The sequence below is a fragment of the Heloderma suspectum genome, chromosome 1 (genome assembly GCF_057233095.1).
Source record: "Heloderma suspectum isolate Gila_16-S chromosome 1, 16-S_ref, whole genome shotgun sequence".
Taxonomy (NCBI): Eukaryota; Metazoa; Chordata; class Lepidosauria; order Squamata; family Helodermatidae; genus Heloderma; species Heloderma suspectum.
Genome location: NC_139458.1, coordinates 197,478,974 through 197,500,779, shown reverse-complemented (window position 1 = coordinate 197,500,779; position 21,806 = coordinate 197,478,974). Strand labels below are relative to the sequence as shown.

Below are 21,806 nucleotides of genomic sequence, written 5' to 3'. Positions count from 1 at the left end.
TGCATCCACCAGTAGATAGTAAACACATTCCGTTTCAGAGCCCGTGACCTTAGCGACAATCTGGCCCAGCATTTTGCCTATTACTAATTCATAAAGTGGGCAGTGTAAGCAGACCTTTGGCATGTAAGCTGGTCTATTGCTAAAGGTTTTTAAAAATTCCTATCTTTTATTTTATGATTTGAAGTCCACTGTCTTCTGCTGCTGCTGTTGTGTTTTTAATGTATTTCTGTTTATGCTACATTTTAATTAGGATTTTGTTTTTAATCCAGATTTTATTGTTTGCAACCTTGAGAACCATTTTTTGGGCAGAAAGGTGGGGCAAACAAATAAATGAATTTGGCTCCTCTCTTTGCAGAATGGCCACTAGGAGCAGCCATTCCTTCTGGCTACATTAGGGAGAGATGTGAGATGATGAGCCCCCTCCCCTTCCTTCAGCTCAGCTCAGACCACCTACCATTCCGCACCTTTTTTCCCCAGAACCGTCTTGGGCACTGGCCGTGATGCCTGAATCTGCTTATTTCCCTCTCGGGGAAGAAGGTTTACGGCCATGTTTTCCTATTCTTAAAAAAATCTACCTTCCCCCAATTTGCTCTAGGTTCCTTTGTGAGATCTCCTACGCTGGCCAAAACAGATACATATATCAAAACATTGTCCTCTTATTCAGAGAAAACCATACCTGTTCTCCAGTAAAGTTATACATGGATGCCATGGTTTTTCCATTATAAATGGACACCTACACAAGAGATATAAATTAAGTTCTGTATTGTTCTATATTTCAGTGGCTGCTGGAAAAGTATCTACTACTATTGAACGTATCTTATTAAAGCTCCCTACCAGGCCCAACGTTTTTGCTGCTCTTGGGACACCAGACACAAAATCTGAAAATAAGAGAGAAAAGGCAGTTTTCAGTGACTACATACAGATAGAAACCAATGCCCTTCAGATGCAAAACTGGGGATAGGATTCTAGCCTAGGCAATCTTGATTATATACTTCCTTGCACTTCCTCAAATCTGCTTCCTGCCAATCAAAAGCCATCATTTCTGGACACCCTATAAAAGTATTAATGAGCCATACCTTCTATGCCATCACCACTGAAATCTCCCACAGCTACCGAATAACCTGTCAAACATGGAAAGGTCAGTTAGGATTCATCAGTGCACAGGAACTATTATAATCCTAAATAAATACCAAGATACATTTTCATCATCTGTTCAGGTACATTCGCCCAGCTGCTTATATTTAAGCCACTCTAATGTAGCTAATCCTACCATCCTGTTCTTGCTACTGGTGAGAGGGAAGGAGAAGGAAAGGGTGGCACAGTGTGTTGGTAAGAGTAGGGGGTTGCTATCTCACCTGCAGTGGGAGAGGAAGTGGGATACTCAATTGCCAGGTTGGACTTTTCTATCCAACACATTTTAGACAGAGAAGTAAGAAAATTCAACCATAAAAATGGCCAGCCGGTTAGGTAGCTGCCTTATACTGAATCAGACCACCATTGGTCCATCTGGCCCAGTACTGTCGACACTGATTGGCAGAGGATCTCCAGGATTTCACGCAGGATTTTTTCCAACCCTACCTGGAGATACCAGGGATAGGACCTTCTGCATGCAAAACAGATGCTCTAACACTGAGCTATGGCCCCTCCCGAAAATCTGGAATGCTTCATAAATGTGTGTCCCATCCTTGCCCAGGGGCCATGCTAATCTTCTCTGTATCACCCCAATTTTAGTATACATGTTGCTAAAGCATGCACAGTTGATGCTTTGCATACTCCAATGTCTGTCCCAATAAACAAAATTGTCCATGTGTCTACATTTAAGCAAGAATGGGAAATATATATAACACTAAGGGACACGTAGAGCATTAACTTTTAGACATGCCATTATATGCTGGGTGTGATGAGTTTGGCTGTGTAATAAAGTACCTAGGAGGATCCTTTTCTTCTTTTGAAACCAGTGAAAATAAAAATGCATTAACTGATGTCACCAGATGTGGGATGAGGAACTGTAACCTTGATCTTACCATGAACACAAATTGCTATTCTTTTACTTTCAAAGCAACCCACCCAAGTAGCTGTCATCGAAAGCAGCACTGGCCGGCCCCGTTGCTAACTGGTTGTTATATTTGGTAGTGAAGACTTTAGGGTCGTATTTCGACACAATCTCAGCCACTTGATCAGAAATTAGTTGGCCTGGAGAGAAGCAGAGGAAAGTTCATAAAAACACAGATAAAAGTTCTGAGGGGATATTTGTAGGCTCTTCAAGAAAAACACATTGATGCACGGAACTGGGAGTAAAACATAACCATCCGATACAGCTTCATTATTATTCGGGGGGGGGGGGGGTTAAGCCCCTGATACAGATAAATTGGGCTACAGTAAAAGCAAAGTTTATGAAGCTTAAAGAAATACAGGAAAGTTATAGTTACTGAGGAGTAAGATTTTGGAAGTGTAGCCATGTTAATCTGTTGCAGAAAAACAACAGTTTTGTGGCACTATTAAGACTGACATGTTCATTATGGCATAAGCTTTCACAGGCAAGAGCCTCATTCATCAGCTGGGTAAAGGCCTAGCTACATGTTAAACATGCGCATACTTGAATCCCAATGGCTTCCCCCATCCACCAAGCCCAGAAAAAACCTGCTTCACATTTTTGAGCAGAAAAGCACCCAGGATCAATGCTGAACCCTTTCCCCACTCACCACTTCACCCACCCACACTGGTAGCTTTTCATCCCTGCATGGGCAGTATCCAACAGGGCCTCTGCACTCCTGCTGATCGTGTTGCATCAGCAGGACCCACTGCTTGTGCAGTGGGAATTTAGTTCTTCTCAAAGGAACTCTAGAAACGAGCAGAAATGCTCATTTCTGGATGGGGACAGGTCAGCGGAACTCCCTTCTGCAAGCTCTGCTGACTTGGCCCATTCTGGAAATGTGTGTTTCTGCTTGTTTTGGGCTGCTTTAACAACTGCTAGCTCTCCGTTGTGTTAGCAGTAGGTCCTGCTGGTGTGCAGGCAGCATAGGACACTGCTCCAAGTTTGCAAAGGTCTTACAAGGGTCAAGGACCTCATGATGGGAAAAGCAGTTGGAAGGGGCAAGTTGGAGTGGAGAAGTGGCAGACAGGAAAAGGGTTATCCACCCTGCCACTTCTCTCATCTAAATTTCCCTCTCATGAAGCAACTTTAACAGAAGACAATATCATTATTTTTTGCTTAACATGCCGCTAGGCCCTGAGAGGACATTAGAAGACTAATGAGATCATCATTTTGCTAACCACATGCCTTTTCTCACCTTGCCAATAAAAACTTCCAGGTCCTCCAAGAAGCACTCTATCTCCCTGGAGAGAGAGAGAAAATTAAGTTTCTTTTTTGTAATATTGAAGGAAACATCTATCCCAACAGGAGTCTTCCCGCTTATTGAAATCATCAGGGTCTGGGGGTGCTCCAGGTTCTATCTTTGTGTTCCAGCAGGGTTCTGAGCAGGTCCTTCTCAGATATGGCCCCAATCTTATGGAATTCCCTTCACAGATAATTTCTCTGAATTTTATTCAATTAAGCCAGTAGTTACCTAGTCTATGTATTATTTTTCATTGCATTTTTATTTCATTAACTCTGACTTGCCATTATTCTTAAATACTGCATTTATGTCTTCACATGTGAACAATCTTGATTTTGTTTTTAGGAAAAGCTGGTTAAAAGACTGCAATATATACCTGTGTCTGTGTGCGTGCGTGCGTGCGCATGTGAGTGTACCACAGTGCCTGGAAGACTGAGTTATGAACCAGGAAGTCCATGATTCATATCTTATCTCTGCTATGAACTGAATAGTTTGCCTTACACAAGCTATTATCTCTCAGGCTCAGCCCTGTGCCTGCAATACAGGGATCATAATTCTGAGTGACCTTACAGAGTGGTTGTAAGGATGGTTAACAGCATACTCCAATACATGTCTAGTCAGAAGTAAGCCCCACTGAGTTCAGTGGGACTTACACCCAGGTAAGTGAGTATGGGATTGCAGACCAAGACAACAGTCTCATTTAGACATTAACACTAGACCACAGTTCAACATTATGGGAATGAACATGCTCCAGACTTGGGCTCAAGTGCTCCCTCTTCTGTCTCCTCTTCCAGTGCACACGAGAAAACTGGAAGTATCTTCTCCTGGGTTTAAACTAACCATAGTTTGTCATTATGCCCAACAAGGACAAACTGTCATTAGTTAGCAGGGAGCTCAAAGGGAACTGTTAACCCAGCAAAGGTCTGGGAGGAGCCTGAAGGCTTATATAATATGCTGTCAGCTACTTCTTCTGTGGTTGCAGCTGGATCTGCTTCCTCATTGTCTGCAGCTCCTCCAAACCAGACCTTTCCTCCTGAATACAGCCTATGCAAAAGGGTCTTCTGGAGGCTTGCAAGTACTCTGACAATGTCTCAGAATCCCCCACCTGGTCTACCACTGTGGGTGCTCTGAAGAGCCAGAGGACCAGGGAGGAGAATTAGGAAGCAAGGTAGAACTGAGGATGTGGTCGAAGGGATTTGGGGGGGACCCAGGCAATGCAATGCTCAGGGTGCCCCATGCTGTCTGCGGGAGTGGGGTTTACTATGGAATCCCAATCATCCTCCTCTGAAGGGTCAGAGTTGGCCAGAAGCCTGACATTAGTTTAACCCAGGCTTCCCCAATCAAGTGCCCACCAGATGTTTTTGAACTTCATCAACCCCAGTCCACATGACCACTAGTCAGGAATGCTGGGAGTTGTAGTCCAAAACATCTGGATGGCACCAGATTAGGGAAAGCTGGTTTAAACCATGGTTCCTTGAAACAAGCCAAGATCAAAACTGTGGTTTCTAATTCTGGCCTGTTTCAATAAACTATATTTTAAACTAAATGCTATTTGTGATTTGGACATACTGGGTGCATTTGGACAACACTCTAAACTATGGTTTATCACTATAGGAACAAGTTTCTCGGGCTCAACTGTTTTCTGTCCCTGTCCTCCTAAGGTGTAACTGCAAGGAGATGCGAAGGTTATGTTTCCATTTCTGATCAACTGCAGTTCAGTGTTGTGTCTGAACCCTAAGCTATGATTAATCTTAACTGTGCTTTGTTGAAACAAACCAGCTTCATAACCCACAGTTTGAACAAATGATAGTTAAGATTAAACACATCTTGTTGGATTTGTAAAACACAACAAGCTGTGGTTGATGGAAAATGGCCGCAAAAGCTTCCAAACTCCTCAAAGTTGCACCGGATGAAAAAAGGGAATGGGGAGCACTTGAGCCCAAGTTTTGAGCAGGATTGTTCTTGTAATTGTAATTGTAAACTATGGTTTAGTGTTTCATCCAAACAAAGCCATTTTATGTAAAACACTTCTAACTCTCTAACCCACTATATAAACACGCATCATTATTAACCATTTCTGTAGTAAGAGCCTATTCTCACCCATTCTTACACAGAATTCATGGTGATGGGGAGAAGGGCCAACAAGCACAATACCACTCGCCCTTTATGAGCTCACTGTATGCAGGGACATTATTTGATAAGAGGGCTAACATGTGTCTTACTGGATCAAGCCACAATACCATCAGGTTCAGGACTACACCTCCAATAATTGCCCTTTCACATGACCCTGGAAAGCTCACAAGCAAGGTATGATGGAAATAAACTTTCTCTGTTGTTATTTTTCATCTCCAGTATCTGGTAATCAGAGGTACACTGCTTCTGCATATGGAGGATCCATTCTTACATCTCATAGTTAAGAACGTGCACAGCTTGTGGCTGTCAAATAACTGCAAACATTTTTTTTTGGCCACAGCATTTTAAATTATGATTTTAGATTAAGCAGGCTTGTTAAAAGACAAAAGCAAATGAAATTCTTAAATAGTTTTTTTATTCTATAACAGGATTAACAAGGTAGAAGAGATTGTATGTTCTTTTAATTAATTTCTTTTCTTCCCCAATTTGCTCACATGTCCTTTGAAATTCTGAACGGAATACATTACTTCAGTCTAGCAGCGACTTCCAGAACTATAAATTTAAGACAATGGGAATGAAGTGATAAGAAGTCCCCTGTAGAGGTGCTCTGACAGATACTCCTGTACAGAATTGATTTCTACAGACTCTTTCTCCTTTTGCTGTCAAGTACTGAGAAAGGGAGAGACACACAGTAACGGCTTCCAATACCTGGGTAAAGTCAATGCTGAATCCACCTTGACAAAAGCCCTGTCCTTCAGCATCATTGTCGGCTGTGGGAACAAGACAAACGGGAAATGATTGTAAGGATGGGCAAGACAAATTCCAGCGGCACAGTATGGAGCCCTTGTGTGGGAATGGGGATGGGAGCAATTGCAACTCTGGAATAAGCTGCCATCAGGGGTCCGCCAGGCCCCAGCACTGAAGGCTTTGACGAAGGCCCTGAAGACTAACTTCTTTACACGGGCCTTCCCGATTATGTTTTATCACACTGGGTTATAGCTGCAATTGTGTTGTAGGTTCTGTCTTACGCTGGTGTTTGTTGTTTAGTGGAACTTTTGTTGGGTTTTTTTTACCACATCAGGTTTTATGAATTTTATGAATTTTATTATGAATTTTATTATATGCATTTTATTGTTGTATGCTGCCTTGGGAGGGCTCCTGCCCTGAAAGGTGGCCTATAAATACTGTAATCAATCAATCAATCAATCAATCAATCAATTCATTCATTAAAGCTGCTTTGTGGGAAAGATAAGTGGTGTTGCTGAGGGGCTTTCTCTTCTGTGCTGGGCTCCCTTAAGGGCAATGTGGAAAATATAATAATGGAAGCCATTAAGGTCAAGTCAGTGTTGCCAGATTATCGATATGGAATCCTTGTACCAGGCCGTAAAAGTTCCCACTTTCAGAACAGAAGTCTCATACCAGACAGAGGAGGGGAGAGGGAAAAAATGCCAATTTTAGCCTTCCTCTTTCTCTCACAGCAGCACCATAAGCCACTTTACTTCAAGAAAATGCCTCAGAGGAACACAGCTGCTACATTCTTGAGCAATTTCTCAGAGGCAGCACCCCCCTAGGCTATGTCCCTCATAGCAAGCCTAATTTAAGGGGAGGGGAGGTCCCCCGCTTTTCTGCCTTTGGGCAAAACACATTGCCATTTCCACTTTACTCCCTCAGGGTCACTGCAAAGGAGAAGCGGTCTACAATTTAGTCTAACCTTCTCCCTGAAGTGCCAGTCTTCTTTGCACAAGGATCTTTTAAAAACAATTAATTTTTCATTTTCTTGGTATGGAGACAAATTCAGGTATGTGAGCCCACACCTTTAATCTGAAGCGGTACAGTTCAGAAATAAATTTACCGCCTCACCTCAGGTATAGCACCTCAGACTTGGAGGCCAAATCCAACCCTCCTAGAGTCCCAATCTGGCCTTCTGGGGTTCTTCAGACAGCCATACCCACTTCCTCTGGCCTCACACCCTTCCCCCCAATTGTTTAGTATTTTCCCAGCTTTTGTGCATTCTTTCCCACATTCTAAAAGGTTGAAATGTCAAGGCTTAGTTACTGGCATTAGGAGCTTTAAGCCAAAATAGGCTGGTACTGTTGGTATGTCTGTCCCCTCCCCTTTGTCTTCAGCCCCACCCACCACTGGAATGTTGCCCCCGAGAGCTTCTCCAAAGTAGAACTCAGCCCTCGGTTTGAAAGGTTGAACACCTCACCTCTTGTGAGAATAAGGCTTCCGTGTAACCCCATGTCAGTTCTACATGGGTTGTACTGCTTATTACAGCTGTGGCATCACTTTTAACCTGCCAAGGAGAACATGGCCCATAAGCCACGTATTTTAGCCTGCCAGGTGCTTGACAATTTCTCTGTTTTTGAAGTCCAATTTGGCAGCATAAACAGGTTTATTAGACCCCGCGTCAGCTGACAGGCTTTGTGTGGCTTTGTGGTTCATATGTTCTACAGGCCTATGTTGGTGAGAACAGAAAGTTCTGTTTTATTTTTTTAATTGCTGCAAACTATAATAAAATAACACCATTGATTTAAACGTATTGCCTATTTCAAAATATGCAAGTGGAAAATCTAGAATGACAAGTATTTTTTTTTCTGTTTCTATATTTACAGATTGGCTTTCCACACGCACACAGCACTGAGATATTGCTTGTCTTTAAAACAGGAAAAAGAAAGGGAATTCCAGAGCTGATCCCTTGCATGCCACAAGTGAGCCCAAGGAGACTTTTTATGATGTGGTTAATCCTCTGAGTACAGAGCTTTACAAAAGAAATGCTAACAGCCTCTTATCGTTATCACTGACTACAATGAAATGTTCATTTCACTTGGTGCATTTTTTTTATCTCCCTTTGATCCTGGGGAATGATTTTGGAATGTGTCCCCTCTCTCCTGGTTTTACTATTTAAATAGAGGGTGGGGAAAAGGCCAATAGTTCCAGAATGGATCTCTGACTTCTTTTGATCCCTCTAGGGATGGGAAAAATATGTTCATTCCAATTCACAAATAATTTGGAATTACTGGATTATTTTTTATAAAATCTGCCAGATGTCCAGCTTGTGGTTCCAACTCAGTTTGAATAATGGCCCTATATTACATGGAAAGTCACTGGAGTTGTGGAAGATGGGACAGAACAAACAGGATGCAGCTTACTCCCCAGCTCTTGAAGCCAAGCTTCATTGTATCTGCTACCAAAACGTAGCACTGGATGTTCCCTTGTGTAACATGTATACTGCACATACATTAGGAAGATGTTTCTAGCCTAAACTTTTCTATGATCTGCTAGCTCTGAAACATGCAAGGAGAAATTTATTTTTTAGGAGGGAGCACATAAACCATCCTTCCCCAACCTGGTACCTTCCAGATGTTTTGGACGTCAACTTCTATCAGCCTGGGAATGCTGGGAGTTGTAGTCCAAAACAACTGGAGGGCATCTCTTTGGGGAAGTCTAATCTAAACATTCGAGTCTCTACCTGTTAAAGCAGGGGTGGGCAACACACAGCCCCTATCCCCCCACCCCCGGTGTGGCCCCTGCCATCCACTGAATTTTTAAAAAAACTTAAACCCCCCCCCAAATGGCACTCATAGAAGCTACAGAGCACCAAAAGAGGAAAATTTAGCTGGGGGGGGGGCTTTTAAAAAACTTGGGGGGCACCCCACAGACTGTACAGTGCCTGATGGAGTATACCCATGGGGAAGAGCAAAAATGGCCCCTAGACCTCCCTTAGTTGCCCACCCCAGTCTGGGGAGTGGCTGTCCTCAGGGCCATGGCATAGGATTAAAGGGTTAATCCCCTCTGTGTACCATGTTCCTGTTTGGGCCTCTGATGGCTGTTGTTTGCACACCCCCCCACAATGAAAGTTTTCCTCCATAATTTCCATTAGGGATGCTTAAACAGGTAAGTATAACTTAGCACTGGTGATGAGTAACATCAATGAACAATACTTGAACACCCCTCTAAGGGACTGAAGGCTGCCATCCTCCCTCGAGGACCATTTCAGGGACATACGGGCTAGAATGCACCCTTTGCAGTTGGCAAACAGAACATTGTCCCCTATTTTCCTGAGTTTCCACTTAATGTTTCTCATTAGACCAGTCTGGAGTCCAAGTCCCACCATTACAGGGCTCCCACCTCCCTCCACTCAGGAACAGGTGAGGCAGTGCTGTTGTAATAACCCCAAAGTCAAAGGAATTATTTCTTAGGAGTTGTCAAGCTACGTTTTCCTCAGCTTCCTGTACAGGCAAGTGCTTATATAGAGCCTTCTGCTGAGGGCCCTGCTCCTCCAGGAGGAATCTCCCTTCGCCTTCTACTCTTCCCTTCTCCCCTTTGTATCTCCCTCCTGCTTGCCAGCCCTTCCACTTTCCTTCTCCTAATTTTTGGCTGGGTGTCTAATTCTTTGCTCACTCCTGCTGCCTTGTTCTTCAACTCTTTGCCTGTTCTGCCCTCCTCCTCCTATTCCCGTATGCCTTTCTACCTCCTCTCAGACTCCACGCTGCATTATGGGCCACATCTGCACTTCTTCCACCAAACTGGGCTGGCCAGCATGTTGTCAGCACTCCAGGCAAATATTATTTCCTGGCACTGTGGCACATGGCTGTCCTGGCCATAGTTGTCCCACTATTACATGGAGCCAGAGAGTCCGGGTGGTGTCTCACACTGTTATTTGCAACGCTATTAAATTACACATTTAATGTCACATTTTGTCTGGCTCTAGGTCAAACTGACCTGGTCCCATCAGAGTGACTCCACATTAAAAAGATAAAAGAACCTAAGAAATCCTTGTTATCATCACTAACTTTTAGGGATGTCAGATATATTTGTTCAGGGGTAGAGTTCAATGAGTTTTCCTAGGTTCATTTCGGTTCCCACTGCAGTGCCCAGCTCAATCTGTAGCGAGCCAGGCCAGTTTGTGGATTTTTCAGGCATTTTGTGCATTTTTCCTTGCAGGGTCTACAATCTGCACAAATCTCTGAGCAACTTGTGCAAATTCAGCTGTAATTTGTGCAAATCACTCGGAAATGTGCGCAAATCGCTCGGAAATTTGCACAAACTGTGGAAAGTGCAAAAAATGAACAAACAATTCCTAGCATTCGGGGAAACCACAGCATAGCTCACAAACACAAATCAAGCCGTACATGCTACAGAACTCTGTCGAATAAAAAATTAACTGGATTTCCCAGCAATGGATACCCCCTACTATCTTCACTACCAAATTCAGATTTTTCTATCTGCTATGAAATCTGGATCCAGACTGCATATTAAAGAGGATTCTGTATTCTCTCAATTTTTTTTTTCCAGAAGAGTACACTCCTAAATCACTGCTGCAGAGATGAGGAGGAGAGAGAAAGAAAGAGTGAGTATAAGAGACATCCCTACAAGTTAGGCATAAAATATGACAGCACACAGAGAACAGTAATTACAACAGAAAGACATTCTCTACATACTTGACCTGCAGGGAGCATATTCAACAGTTTTAGACCCGTCATGAAGATAACATGTTCCCACAGGTTCCCTCTCCGCTTTCTGTATAGTTCTCCAGTGATACAATGGGGCACATGCCTGCAGGAGAAGCAAAATGTCAGCATTTGGAAAAGCTCGTTAAAAAAAAAAAAAAATCCAGCACTACAACCTTGGGGGTGGAAATTAACAGGAAATAATGGTTCTGAAAAACAAACGAAACACTGTGCCTGCATCTTACTTACACATAGTGGGCAACTCTTATCGAGAACAGAGGGGGAAAACTCTGCTTTATTTATTACTTGAACAAAGCTACTTAGCTTAGTGAAAGCTCTCATAAATTATGTACTTTGTAAAGTAATTGGACTGGAAGTTTAAAAAAATTAGCCTGTTCAATTCCTAATGTCAGCTGACTTTCAGTGAGCCATAGCTGTTGATTTTCTGGCATCCCCAGCATATGGCACAATTTGCACCTCAGTTGAGCATCTATTATATGTCAATGCTCCAGGCAAACTCAGGGAGGAGTAGCTGTGGATCTCTGATGTGCAATGCAGCTATGGATCTCTATACTTCTAAAGACTGACCTTTATGTTCTCAGTCAATACTACTGATGTCAGGAACCCAGGATGAGAGACAATGTGTTCAGCCAGGGATGACAGAAATTGGATTTTTGTACAGACCACCTGAAGCCAATGCTCTAAATCTTTTATTGCTGTGAGCTACCTTGGGAGGGCTTCTGCCTTGAAAGGCGGCCAATAAATATTTTAAATAAATAAATAAAATCTCTGATCTGCAATTCACTTTAGAGAAGGAGCAGGCGGAGAATGGTGGATGAGGGCCCCAACGTGGGCTACCACCAAATCCCATCAGCTTCCACAACCTTTACACACTTCCCTTGCCTCCAAATTGGCAAATTGGAAAAGGGGTACATGGTCCTCAGAGGGCTGGATTTGGGCCAGAAGCCTCCAATTGCTGATCTATGTCCTCCAGATCATGCAAGCTCTCTATGGACTTATTTGATGGTCTCACAGAACTTTGCTGATGTTGCAGAATTCAACAGAAAATGCCAGTAGTCCCAAAATGAAACAAGAACTAAGCACCTGCACATGAATGATGATATGGCAGGAATATGATATAGGAGTGGTTAAAGGAGGACAAGGCTAGAAGGCTGCACCCACAATACTGACAGGAGATTTTACACCACTGTTTTTAGTAGTCCATATTTCAACAGAATTTAAATACAAGACGGGGAACTGCAGCAAAATGTTGCAGTGGGGAATGCTGCTGTTTGGGATTCCAGACACTCCATTCCATTCCCCTTCCCCTTTTCAGTCCCACCTCAACAGTCAGTGATCACTCCATGCCCACTGAGCATGCTCAGTCCTAATTTGGCTGTATTCCCCCCCCCGGTATACTTTGCCCCCCAAAAGGTTTTTGGTACTTCCCTAAACCTTGGGGTTTCCCCAAGCCTGCTGATACCTGCCTCTTGCGTGTAAATTGCCTACATAAGGAGTAGAACTTGGGAGAACGAAGAACACTTTTAGTGGGTATCAGCCTTCCCCAACGTGGTGTCCTCCATATGTTTTGGACTACAACTCCCACCATTCCCAGCCAGCTTGTCCAATGGTTGGGGATGATGGGAGTTGTCATCCAACAACATATGGAGGGCTCCAGGTTGGGAAAGGGTGGTATATATGATGGCGGTGGTGGTATGTTAGAAGTATTAAAAATGAAGACTTACCAAAATTTTATCATCTTTAGATCTCACCGATGCGCCAAACCATTGATGTGACTTGAATTCCAAAGGATCATTTACAGCAAAATCTCTGTTGCCTAAAAGACAAACAATTCAGTTCGGTACTGTAAAAATGCCTTTGGAATGTTGCAGCATCTAAACACCTCAATGAATGCTGTCATGTCTGAAGTATGTTGGTCCCACGGAAAAAGAGATCTAGGGCTGATTAACAAATGATGTGTATATTCATTCATATATATATATATATACACACACACACACACACACACACACGCGCGCATCAGTACTTTTCTCCTATCTTGATTTCTGCACACTTGATGACTTTCATGCTAAGTTTGTGAACTGGTTCCATTGAAAGATACTGTGGTCGAGGCGATGTGAGATGACGTCGATGTTCTTTCTGTGGTGTCTGACCTGTGATGGTTCATTCATAAATGTAAAGCACACATTCTGTCAGGGTGGACACTGAGCCCATAGAATCCCAGAGTAGTTCTGATTCTGAGGAAGAGCAGTCGCTCCTGGGAGAGGAGCGCGCTCCTTTTTCCCAGGGCCAACAGCTGATGGAGATTCCTCCCACCAGCATTTCTAGCTTAGATAGCAGTCCTGGGAGTGACAGCGCGCGGGAAGCAGACTTGATGGACACGCAACGCCGACGCAGAGAGCGGCGCCAAATGGAGGGCGCAGAAAGGAGGTGTAGTGCCTGGTTGGCGTGCAAACAACGGCTGTGCCCAGAGGATCCAAGGGAAAAGGGGAGGGACTCTCCCTAGTCCTTAAGTTCAGGGGTCTGCCAGTAATTCCCTTTCAAACGGGGACCAACTGTTCCAACTTAGGTCATAGGTATTCTGCTGCTCAAAATCTAGTTGCTAACAGTAGAGTTGTTAAGTTGTAAAAGAGGAATAAAGCTTTGAAAAGAATCCCTTTGTCTGTGTCTGGACTTGGCTACTGGATTAGACTGAGAGAGGCCTCCAAGGAGCCCTTGACAGCTTGGTCCCCGTTTGAAAGGGAATTACTGGCAGACCCCTGAACTTAAGGACTAGGGAGAGTCCCTCCCCTTTTCCCTTGGATCCTCTGGGCACAGCCGTTGTTTGCACGCCAACCAGGCACTACACCTCCTTTCTGCACCCTCCATTTGGCGCCGCTCTCTGCGTCGGCGTTGCGTGTCCATCAAGTCTGCTTCCCGCGCGCTGTCACTCCCAGGACTGCTATCTAAGCTAGAAATGCTGGTGGGAGGAATCTCCGTCAGCTGTGGGCCCTGGGAAAGAGGAGCGCGCTCCTCTCCCAGGAGCGACTGCTCTTCCTCAGAATCAGAACTACTCTGGGATTCTATGGGCTCAGTGTCCACCCTGACACATTAATCAAAAGTGATGATGTTACCCATAGTCAGCCTGCTTGCCAGCAAAGACCTGAACCAAGTGTCATCTATTTAATGAAAGGAGGCATCTTATGGAAATCTTCTCATGAAGATGGAGCAGCACAATAGAAGCTGCACTGAGCTCTCTGGGACCACTGATAATGGACAAAGCTCAAGTCCCATTGAATCCAATGGGTCTCCTCTAAGTATGACTAAAACTGGATCCAAATCAAGGTCTCTATGATCTCAGGAAATGGCTCCAGTTTCCAGGTCCTCATAATCTTGGAGTAATTGATCCTCATAACATGCTCACAATGTTAGGAATACAGGAAGCTGCCTCAGACCAGAGCAGACTAGTTCTCTGTGAGGAGAACTATTCACGAGATGAACTACTGTGTCTCCATGAGAGATGTTCACTATGTTAGGAGCATAAGAAGCTGCTTCAGACCAGAGCAGACTAGTTGTCCATCTAGCCCTCTACTCTGACTGGCAGTGGCTCTCCAGGGTCATAGGCAGAAGTCTTTCCTGTCACTTGCTACCTGACTCTTTTATCAGGAGATGCTAGCGACTGAATCTGGGACCTTCTGAATGCAAAGCATGTGCTCTACCATGGGACTGTGCTCCCTGCCAATAGGGGAGTATGTCCTAGCCAAATTATTTAGGGCCAGCCCTCCCATTAGGCTGCGTAAATCTCCCGCCTCAGGCGGCGGAACACGAGGGGTGGCAAATCGTGCCCCCCTCCCTGCCAGAAAGGCCCACCACTGCCTCAATGGACTCACTTTCCTGCTACAGGGTTCCCAAGAGCAGCCAGCTGCTTAATCTCTTGCTCTGAAGGAGTCCACTCATGCAAGCTGTCTCCAGGGCCACCTTGTCTACCATGCTTCATAGTGAGGCCAGACCCCTCCTCAAAGTGAGGGATGCAGGGGGAATAGGGTGCCAATGGGGCAAGGAGTGGCCGCATGCATCCTCCCGCCTGAGGCAGTGGAGCATCTTGTACTGCTGCGTAAATTATTACACATATTATGAAAATGTCCTTCTAAATATGACTGATTAATTGCTGCTGCTAAGGGAGGAGAAATCACTCAAGAGGTAGTGACCGCCCCTCCTCAATGAAAACAGGTAGGGCCTTGAAGCCTGTTCGAACTCTGTATTTGTTGGAAATCTGTATTCCTTTTAAGACACCACAAGACTCGTGAAATACTTTTGGAACCTTGGCCAAGGAGGAATACATCTGGATGACTCACCAACTACATCGGCTTGACTCTTTGCAAACTTGCTCCAGAGATTAGCTTCTATTTTAAATGAGCTTCATTTGTTTAACAGCATCACTGTATTGTGACTAATTGCAGCTCTACTTCATTCCTGACTAACAATGAGCATGCATGCCTGTGCTGGCAAGTGCAGTTATAAGTGGCATTATATTCTATGTATTTATTTTATGAAAATATTGATATCCCAGTTTTGCCCTCTCCTCTCAGGACAGGTCACAACGTCAACTAAAATAATATACAGCCCAATAAAGACTACGCACACACACAAAAACCAGAGCTGAAAACCAGAAGCCAAATATTAAAATCATGGGGGGCGGGGGGGGGAGGAAAACAAGTTGTGGTTTTGGTAGCACAACAAAATGGCACTAAAAGTGTGTGTGTGGGGGGGGCGATTAGCTGTTCTGAGGTAGGGAGTTCCACATCTTTTGTTGGAAAGTCTGCAGTATCCATGCAAGATCTTTGTTTTAGCTCTAAACATCTATGCCTAGGAAATGAAATGAAATCTGTATAAAATGTAACATTTGGATAAAAACAGCCAGAGGTCTGTGCGTTGTCTATTATTAGATACAAGCTAACAAAAGATTCCTGATGACAGATCCATATTATAGTTGCAAGCAATGGTAAAATGTAGGACGGACAGAGAACCAGTTGACAAAATTCTGGAAGCATCCTTCCTTTGTATTAAATTGAAAATATGAATAAAACTTGTTTTAAATGGGAAAGGTATGCCTGGTAAACCTCTCATACGCACACCTTTGAGATCTCTTTCACTCCTTCTCCACTGCACTGGAGAAGGGATGACATCTCTTTTTCTGGCAGGGCTCCTGCGCCTATATCATAAGCAAGCATAAATTCAATAGGTGAAGTCTTCTCTATTGCTACATCACCTGGCAGGGTGAAGCTCTGCCTACAGAACAGCTGTGCAAGGCACAAGAGCACTGCCAGAAAGGAATGTGACAAACTTCCCTTGGAGGCATGCAGCAACCCCTTAGGGTAAATACAATTTCTCAAAAAGCCCCTTGGTAATCTTTGGGCACTTAATTCAGCAACCACTTGCATTCACTGATTGGGGTACCCACCTAATATGTGAAATCCTGGAACAGATGGACACACACAAAGCCCTGGGTTTTCTTAGTTAGCTAATTCATTATTTGTTAATTAAAAGATTTCTAACCTGCCTTTCAGGGCATAAGCCTCCCAAGATGGCTTACAACATTTTTATAGAAATATAAAACAATGTAAATACATATAAACAATCCCACCCCAAACTGAAAAACAGCATTTAAAAGAGAGAGTTCCAAAAGTCTGGTGTCCCTACCCGCCCATCTGATCAACCTTGATGATGGGCCAGCCAGCAGGGCCTCTAAGGCCCATCCTAGGGCCTGGGCAGGGTCATATAGGTACAGGTGGTCTTTCAAATCACCTGATTCCAAATTGTTCATGACATTAAAAGTTATGAGCAACACTTTAAATTTCCAGAAACAAATAGGCAGCTATATAACTGGTATAGTATCAATATAAAACACCTCAAACACCTGGTCCACACAGGCATCCTGCATTCTGCTGCATTCTGTACCACTTGAAGCTTCTGAACCATCTTTAAAGGCAGCCCCACGCAGTGTGTGCTGCAGATGCAGATCAGCAGGCTTCACCACTTCTATCCAGATCAGAGGGTTTCACAACCACAGTACTTCCATCTTATCCAGATTAAGTTTCACCTTGCTTGCCTTCATCCATCTCAAAACTGCTGCAGTTTAGGATTTCCACTACCCCCCTGTGATTAGAAGATGGAAAAGAGAGGTAGAGCTACATATCATCTGCATGCTGATGACACTTCAGCCCAGCCTCTGGATGATTTCTCCCAGTGGATGTAGATGTTCAAAAAGCATGAGGGCTTTTTAAAAAAACTTTTTTTTTAGCTTGACTAAAAAGCATGTCGACATTTGCCATCATGTAGATGTTAAAAAGCATGGGGGAGAAAGACAGAACCTTGAGGCGCCCCAAAGGCCAATGGCCATGAGGTGGAACAGTAGTCCACCAACACCACTATCTGGACCCACCTCTCCACAAAAGACCAGAGCTGCCATAACTCGATGCCTCCAAGTCTCATCTTGGATAAATGGTCCAGAGGGATACCATGGTTGATATTTTCAAACGCTGCTAAAAGGTCCAGAAGTACCAACAGGGGTTGCACTCCCCCTTCCATTCCAAGTCATCCACCAGGGTGACCAGGGCAATTTATTCTCCCAAACCCAGTATACAACAGATCTAAATAACCAGTGTCATCCACGACTGCCTGGAGTCCAGAAGACACCACCCACTCCAAAACCATGTTCAAAAATTGTAAATCTCACACTGTCGATCTCTACTCATACTTCTCTGGATGCAACCCAGTGAGTTCAGTTGGATATTCTCAAGTGAGCGAGCAGAGCTGCAGCCTTACGTTATCTGCCTTGAAGATCCTTTGTACAGAATGCAATGTAAGGCAAAGCCATCTCCAAGATTATACAGACATTGCTAAATACTGCTATCATTATGCACAGAGGGCAATGATTAGAAGCATCTTTCCCATGAGTCAGCAGCTCCATTGTTACTCAGCAGACTGCTTGCAACTAATCTAAACTCCTTTGTATGCTATCCACCTTGTAAGGAAATCTCTGCCTTTTTAGGTGTATTATTGCTTCCTGATCAGGAAATCCCGGAGTAACAGATTTCCTGTCTCTGCTGGCAGCCAAAACAAAGAACAACTGGTTTAATATCTTACTAGGATTTTATGTCCATGTGGCAGAAGAGTGCTTGAAGGTCTGCCACTTTGCATTGTACACTGTCATGTGTACAAAACTTCTAGAAAGAGGCTGCTAGGTCCCTTCATAGACAGGATGCAGGGCTGACCATCTCATCGAATGTTAGGGTTTTTTTAATTGATAAAATGTTGTTTTTAAATTCACATAATTTGCTGTATTTGATGCTAAAAATTTATTCATCTTGCAGTCCTACTGTTTTCAGGCGTGGTGCTAGGTAAGAGGGGCCCCTGTGCAAAGTACTTCTGCCTCCCCCAAGTGCCACCCTAGCACCCCCTGACAGCCCCCCACCCACCCCAGTGAGCTTACTGGGAGCTTACAGTGAGCTTTTCCTTACTGGGAAAAGAGAGCAGGAGAGACACCACTGTAGTCACTCAGCCTGGTGCTTCTCAGATCTGGGCCTGTAAAAGAAAGAAAAAAGTTGTGCCGGGTGCATTAGCATCCACCTTACACCCAGGAAGATTGTTCGGGGAGGCCAACCAAGGTGGCACTTTGGAGAGGCACAACTTTTTCTTTCTTTCAAGGGCCTCGCGCTGAGAATGTAAGCGCTGGGCTCATCGGCTGCAACAACCGCCATCTTCTTTCCCTAAAATGCCTCTGTGCCCCAAGGTGGCATTGCAGAGGGACACTACATTGGACGAGAAGCCTAGAAGGATTTGGAGGAAGGAAGATGGCAGCTGCTGCAGCCACCTGCCCCTTTCCCCCTCAGCATTGGTCCCTTAACTGTCGCAAAAAATTGAAGAATTGATGCAGGTGTCAGCCACAGTGGTCCCTCCAGGGCTCTGGCACTTATTGGACCATGCTGTGTGTAGACACCAGTCCTGACTGCATTCAGTGGGGCCTGAGTTTGGACTAGATGACTGGGTTCAGACAACATGATAATCCACACTCAAGGGTTGAGTGTGGGTTGTCATTGAACTGTGGGTTGTTTTGTAAACGGGGGCTATGATGTTGTCTGAACCGAGCCACACTAACAAACTATAGTTTGTTAACCACGAACAATCCCTGAAGAGAACCCATGGTTTGTTGTTGGGCTGTGAACTGTGGGTTGTTCGTGGTTAACAATCCATGGTTTGTTAGTGCAGTTGGGTTCACACAACACAACAACCCTTGGTTCAACAACCCACACTTAACACATCCTCAACCCTTGAGTGTGGGTTATCGTGTTGCTTGAACCCAGCCAATGTCGGTTTTAAAAAGTTGTACCCACTTCCCTTTCTACCAGTTCTGTGGGTTGTATCCAGCTGGTGTTGCTCCACTGACTGAGGGCTCTTTGAACCAGTGGAGACTTCCCTCAGCAGAACAAGGAGGAAGGCTATTTTCAGCAGTTCCCCAGGACTGTACTGTACGGAACGGTTTCAGTGTGAAATGTTTCACTTACAAATGTTTTTCATGCAGCAGAGAAAGCAGAAGACAGGGGGGGGGGGAATTCACCCCCCCAATCAAGTATATTTTCTAGTCAGTGTATGTTCTTCATTCAATTCACAACTACAAATACACCAATAAAACAATTAAAATATTGGGTAACATTTCATAAAATGCCAAGTTTATTGCCCTTGCATGAGAAAACACTTGTAGAAAAGACATGATCCTTGCATAGGTCACAGTCCCAAGCACAATTACTACCAGGGAGTAAACTCCGTTGGAACACTGACTTCCAAGTCATCATGTATAGGAAAGACTCATACATTGCAAAACACATTAAATACAATTCAAAATAGTGTTTCATGTATGTATGCATATGAATTGGTACTGACCAAATCATAATATTCATAAAAAGTAAGCAAGATGGGAAATGGAAGAAGGAATGGGACGTCTGGCCACAAATGACATTACATCTGCGAAGATGCTTCCTCTGCTTTTGTGTCAAGGAGAAATAACAGTCTACATTGCAATTGCCTCTGTAGCAGTTTGTTTGGAGTAGGGTGGGAACCTTTTTCAGCCTGAGGGCCAAACTGTAAAATGGGCAAGGTCTTGGGGTCTGTGGGTGGAGCCAAAGGCAGAGTGGGCAGGGCCAAATGTGATTATTACCATTTTAAACCTACTCAGAAGTAAGCAGGACAAAGCTTACTTCTACATGTCTGAGTAGCACGTCTATTCAGAAGTAAGCAGGACTGAATCACTCAGAAGCACTTTCAAATAGCATCCCCAATAGTAAGCCTCTGCAGGTCTACCCACAAATAACCAGGTCCCCTGCCTGCAAAATGGACAGCTCAAAATCCTTGCATCAGCTTGATTCTTTGCAGGGGATTTAATGGTTAATTGCCTTTAAATACCCTCATATCTCCGATCAGTGATGGGAGAAAACAGCAAAAGAAACTTGTCTGAGATGGCAATTAAAATGTTAATGTTTCCAGAGCACATTTTTTAGCATAACAGTCGCTGCAATGTACACAAAATAAATAAAAGCAAATGCTAGCCTTCCAAAACATGTCAAACAACATGTGTTGTGGCAGATCCGCATTTTTTATTCTACATTAAATTACAAAAACTGAGGAAATGTTAAACAATTTGGCATAGCTTCCTTGAACTACATCTGTAATAAACCACCTGTGCCAATAACAGCTGGACAATACCACACAAACCAATGAACAACTACCTCAGTTCTCTTTCCTTTCCTGTTCTTTCTTTTCTTTCCCTCCCCTATCTCTATCTTCTCCTCTCTCCGTGTCTCTCCTCCCCACTTCTTCATAAGAATCAAACTGTAATAAGCAAAGCACACCAAGTAAAAACACAACACTGCAAAACGTAGAGATTGGGGTGGGGAACTGGGGGAGGGAGAAACTGGGAAATTGTAGTTAAAGTTGTTGTAAAATACGAAAAAATCAGAAATAAACTTTTAAAAACAACACATGGGTCAGCCCCAGTCAAATGTAAAGCAGTGAGTGGGATAAAATTTAAAGTGGAAAAGGAGTGGGTAAGGTGTGCTGAACCCTCCCCCTGCCTGCTATTTTCTCCCCCACAGTCCACCCCCCTAGGATTGGTATCTGAGCCCACCTTCCAGCTGGGCTCAGATACTGGAAGCAAATTCAGCTATGGGAAAAGCAGCTGAGGGAGTGACACTTTAAAAGTGTCCCTTTTACACTTTAAAATCACATCCTCTGCTTTGCACGATTGGGATGGACCCACACTGAAAGACACACTGACTCTTATAGAATCACAGGAATTTTGTGATCACAATTTAGTCTTCAGTTAGGCCAGATTTAAAGTGTATACAGGCAGTGACAGTCTTATATGGTGGAGGGGCAGGCAGGGTATCTCCTCCCCTCTGCCATGCAGATAACACTGTGTATGATGCAGGCATTCCATGTAAATCATAGAGATACATCCCACTGATGTGATTCTCCTTTGTCAAAAAAGAGGAAGAAGGGGAGAATCAAGAAAAGGAACACCTGCATAATGTGACATTGTGTCACGTTCTCTGGCCTTGACACACACCCCTCCCACACACCCCGGCTCAGAGGAGGACTCTTGAGATGGAGGAGGCATTGTCCACTGAGTCATCTGTTGCCCTGGGACCTTCCTGGCCAGAGGACTTGGCTTTACCGGACTCAGAGGCCACTGCCCCCAATGCAGTCCTCACCGGCAGCTGCAGAATCAGTCAGTGTCCCTTTAAGAGAAAGACAGCTCCTCAGAGCAGGGTGGGTTTAACAGCAGGCCTAGACTAGGCAGCCTTCATAAAGCCTCAGAAGACCTCTGCAT

At 44.2% G+C, this 21,806-nt stretch overlaps 1 protein-coding gene and 1 non-coding gene across 2 annotated transcripts in view; both read right to left on the bottom strand.

The window, feature by feature from the left end:
- ITGAV (integrin subunit alpha V) overlaps window positions 1–21,806 on the bottom strand; it is an 86,145-nt gene that overhangs the window by 43,081 nt on the left and 21,258 nt on the right. Inside the window, exons 3-10 of the mRNA XM_084815592.1 lie at window positions 12,667–12,758; window positions 10,913–11,027; window positions 6,177–6,238; window positions 3,291–3,336; window positions 2,068–2,193; window positions 1,077–1,121; window positions 835–878; window positions 677–733 (exon numbers count right to left, since the gene is read on the bottom strand). Of these exons, the coding sequence (XP_084671718.1) occupies window positions 677–733; window positions 835–878; window positions 1,077–1,121; window positions 2,068–2,193; window positions 3,291–3,336; window positions 6,177–6,238; window positions 10,913–11,027; window positions 12,667–12,758 (587 nt within the window). The remainder of the gene's footprint in view (window positions 1–676; window positions 734–834; window positions 879–1,076; window positions 1,122–2,067; window positions 2,194–3,290; window positions 3,337–6,176; window positions 6,239–10,912; window positions 11,028–12,666; window positions 12,759–21,806) is intronic.
- Window positions 1,649–1,751, bottom strand: LOC146358597 (U6 spliceosomal RNA). The gene has a single exon (XR_014787089.1). It is a non-coding gene; the product is annotated as a U6 spliceosomal RNA (small nuclear RNA).